General features: G+C 60.1%; 1 protein-coding gene across 1 annotated transcript; it reads left to right on the top strand.

Moving 5' to 3' along the window:
- Positions 1-987: 987 nt before the first annotated feature.
- On the top strand, positions 988-3,232 carry OLIG1 (oligodendrocyte transcription factor 1). Its single transcript, XM_020888237.2, has one exon. It carries the CDS (start codon positions 1,130-1,132, stop codon positions 1,928-1,930), a length of 801 nt encoding a protein of 266 aa, XP_020743896.1. The 5' UTR covers positions 988-1,129; the 3' UTR covers positions 1,931-3,232.
- The last annotated feature ends 298 nt before the right edge of the window (positions 3,233-3,530 follow it).

The raw sequence follows: 3,530 nt of genomic DNA on the forward strand, positions 1-3,530 counted from the left end.
GGATAAAATGTGGTGTATACATACAATGGACTGTTACCCAGCCTTAAAAAGAAACGAAATCCTGACACTAAAGCTGGGATGAACAGTGAAGACATTATACTACAGGAAACAAGCATCATTAGAAGATAAAAACCGTGTGATCCCCAGTAGGAGGTACCTAGAGTAGTCGGATTCATAGAGGAATAATGGTTGCCAGGAGTTTCGGGGAGGATGGGGGACTGCTTAGTAAATATAGAGTTCCAGCTTATAAAGACGAAGAGGTCTGCGGGGTGGATGCACAACAATGTGCCTGCACGCAACTGTACGCTTATATATGGTTAAGACGCTAAATTAGATGTTATGTGTATTTGACCACAATTTAAAACAAACCATTGTGTATCCTGAATATTCATTGGAAGGACCAACGACGAATCTGCAGCTCCAATACTTTGGCCACCTGATGCAAAGACTCGACTCATTAGAAAAGCTCCTGATGCTGGGAAAGATGGAAGGTCAGAGGAGAAGGGGACGACAGTGGACGAGATGTTGGGATGGCATCATTGACTCAACGGACATGAATTTGAGCAAGCTCCGTGAGTTGGTGATGGACAGGGAGGCCTGGCGTGCTGCAGTCCATGGGGTCGCAAAGAGTCGGACACAACTAAGCGACTGAACAACAATATGCATACGTCTACAAAAAAGGAGAGACAGGAGGGCACAGGAGCTTCAATCTCACCATCCCACCACCAGTCCTCCAAGAGCCCCGCTCTACCCGAAAAGGCGCGTCCCGTCTCCCTCCGTCCCGCGGTAGGGGCGGGGGCAGTGGGGTAGGGGGTGGAGTGTCGTGTGATTCTCCACCTTGCGCTCACAATAATCTTCTTAAGCCGCGCCAGCGGTACCTCGGCGCCCGCCCTCCGGGAGCGGGCGGCCAATGAACACGCGCCGGAGCCGGACCTCGCGTCCGCATTGGCTGCGCCCGGCAGCCCGCGACCCCGCAGGTTCCCAAGCCGGGTTTAAAGCGGTCGCGCGCGGGCTCCTGCTTCGCCATCAGCTCCCCCGCTCGCAGGTCTGCGGGGCGGGGCGGCCTGCCGAAAGGCCCACCCTGGGGCGTTCCTCAAGGGCGCCTCGGCCGCCCCCACCGTTCCCCCAGATGTATTATGCGGTTTCCCAGGCGCGCGTGAACGCGGCCCCCGCGACTATGCTGCGGCCGCCGAGGCCGGGAGACGTGCCGGTCGGGGCCTCCCTGTACGAGTTGGTGGGCTACCGGCAGCCGCCCTCCTCGTCCTCTTCTTCGTCCCCGACGGGGGCTGCGCTTCTCCCAAAGGCGGCGCGCGAGAAGCCGGAGGCGCCCGCCGACACGCCGGGCACGGGAGCCGGGACTGGGGCGCACGCGGGCGGCGGGCCCCGGGCCGATGCCAAAGAGGAGCAGCAGCAGCAGCTGCGGCGCAAGATCAACAGCAGAGAGCGGAAGCGGATGCACGACCTGAACCTGGCCATGGACGCGCTGCGCGAGGTCATCCTGCCCTACTCGGCGGCGCACTGCCAGGGCGCGCCGGGCCGCAAGCTCTCCAAGATTGCCACGCTGCTGCTCGCCCGCAACTACATCCTGCTGCTGGGGAGCTCGCTGCAGGAGCTGCGCCGCGCGCTCGGCGAGGGCGCAGGGCCCGCCGCGCCGCGTCTGCTCCTGGCTGGCCTGCCGCTGCTCGCCGCCGCGCCGGGCTCGGTGCTGCTGGCGCCCGGCGCCGTGGGGCCGCCCGACGCGCTGCGCCCGGCCAAGTACCTGTCTCTGGCGCTCGAGGAGCCGCCGTGCGGCCAGTTCGCGCTCCCCGGCGGCGGTCCGGGCGGCGGCGCGGGCGGCCCCGGCCTCTGCACCTGCGCCGTCTGCAAGTTCCCGCACCTGGTCCCGGCCGGCCTGGGCCTGGCCGCCGTGCCGGCGCAGTTCTCCAAGTGAGGGCCGGCTCGGGCGCCACCTCGGCCCGGCCTCCCGCCGCCCAAGCCGGGCAGAGCCAGGAGGGCACTGCGGACCTCCTCGCCCAGAGACAGGGACTGCTGGGCGTCCCCTTTCCCGCCCCCATTCCGGGGAAATTAAAGTGACCCGAGCGGATGTTCGACAGAACGTCGGGGCTCTTTGGGGTCCTGGGTGGCTTCCAGCTGCTTTGCGCTCACATGCGCGCTCTCACCGTCATCCCGCTCCCGTGTCTCCCGGTTCCTGGAGTCGTGCGTTTCTCAAGGGCGATGCGGACTTTACGGCGCCGGGCTAGCCCGGGTGCGGCGGTGGGCCGACACCTGCCGAGCCAGGGAACCAAGGGGCTGCTCTCGGAGGGCGGTGGGGGGGGGGGGGGGGGGGGCTGCAGGTAGACTTGGAGGTGTTTCCTTCTTCTCGGCCAGAGGTTACAGGCGCCCTTGTTCACCAGCAGCCAGTCCCGGTTAGAGGAGGCTGGCCGACCCCCAGGAAGCCGAGAAAGACCACGCCGTCAGTGCAGACGGCTTCGCGCATGGCAGACGGACAGACAGACCCTCGGCGGCCAGACAGTTGGCATCGCGGTGCCGCGGGAGGGCCGGTGACAATTCCCGGGTCGATGAGTGTGCTGGATTGGAAAGCCCGCTTTCATACCCCGACTATGAGAGTTCTTGCAGTTTTTTTCAGAATCGCAGACCGGGTGTTTGGTCGCGATGATGCGCTCTTAAATCTGAAATCTTCTGAGAAGGGCGGTTTGGACCTCGAGATTCCTCCTTTTGTCTCCCCTTCCCGCAGGGGTAGCGTAGGCAACATTTGAGCTTGCTTGAAAACAACCACCTTTCCTCCGCAGACCGGCTTCCGGGCTTACTAAAAGAAAATAGGTAACTGCGTTTCGCGGTTGCCAGCTTGGCAGAAGGCACGATCTCTAATTAACGTTCTGCCTCGTTAAACACGGAGGGGGACCAAGGACCCCGCTGTGGTGGCCAGGGCGGGGTGGCGTTTTCTGCGCGATCCCTTCGCGTTGCGGTGTGTGTGGGGGGCGGTCTTGGACCAGCGCGTGGGCCAGGTCTTCTGGCCATTTCGCGATGGAAAAACTACGTTGATTTGTTACAAGCGTTAGCAAATTACTTCATCCAAGATGACTTCATGATCTTTCAGCAGCTTGCTTTGGATTTTAAGGCTTCGGGGTTGTTGATAGTTGCCGAATTTAACTGGCATTTTATTTTTTCCCCCTCTAACTTTGTTTCCCTGCGCTGTGAAGAATCAACAAAATAAACATGGAAGGGCCTTACATTTTTTGTCTGATATGTTAATAAAAAAGTCCTGGTGCCTGATGGATTGAGAACCTCAGAATGAAGGGTAATAAATAATTAAATGACTCCGGTCAGAAGGTTTAAACCTGACTTCCTGATATGTAAAAAGTAATCCGATGAAGTCAACTGTAGGCCAAGTTGAGAGGCATCTGAAGGGGCAGGCAGGTAAATGGGTGGATGAGAAGAGAGGGAGGAATTCCAGGAATCAGTTCTTAGCCAAACTTGGTGGGGGTGGGTCTTTTCACACTGCAACTTCAGCCTCTGAAAAATGGGTTACG

The sequence above is a fragment of the Odocoileus virginianus genome, chromosome 25, assembly GCF_023699985.2.
Source record: "Odocoileus virginianus isolate 20LAN1187 ecotype Illinois chromosome 25, Ovbor_1.2, whole genome shotgun sequence".
Taxonomy (NCBI): Eukaryota; Metazoa; Chordata; class Mammalia; order Artiodactyla; family Cervidae; genus Odocoileus; species Odocoileus virginianus.

What these genes read in the sequence shown, in the direction of transcription:
- OLIG1 (XM_020888237.2), top strand. Translation starts at nt 1,130, where the DNA reads ATGTATTATGCGGTTTCCCAGGCGCGCGTGAACGCGGCCCCCGCGACT.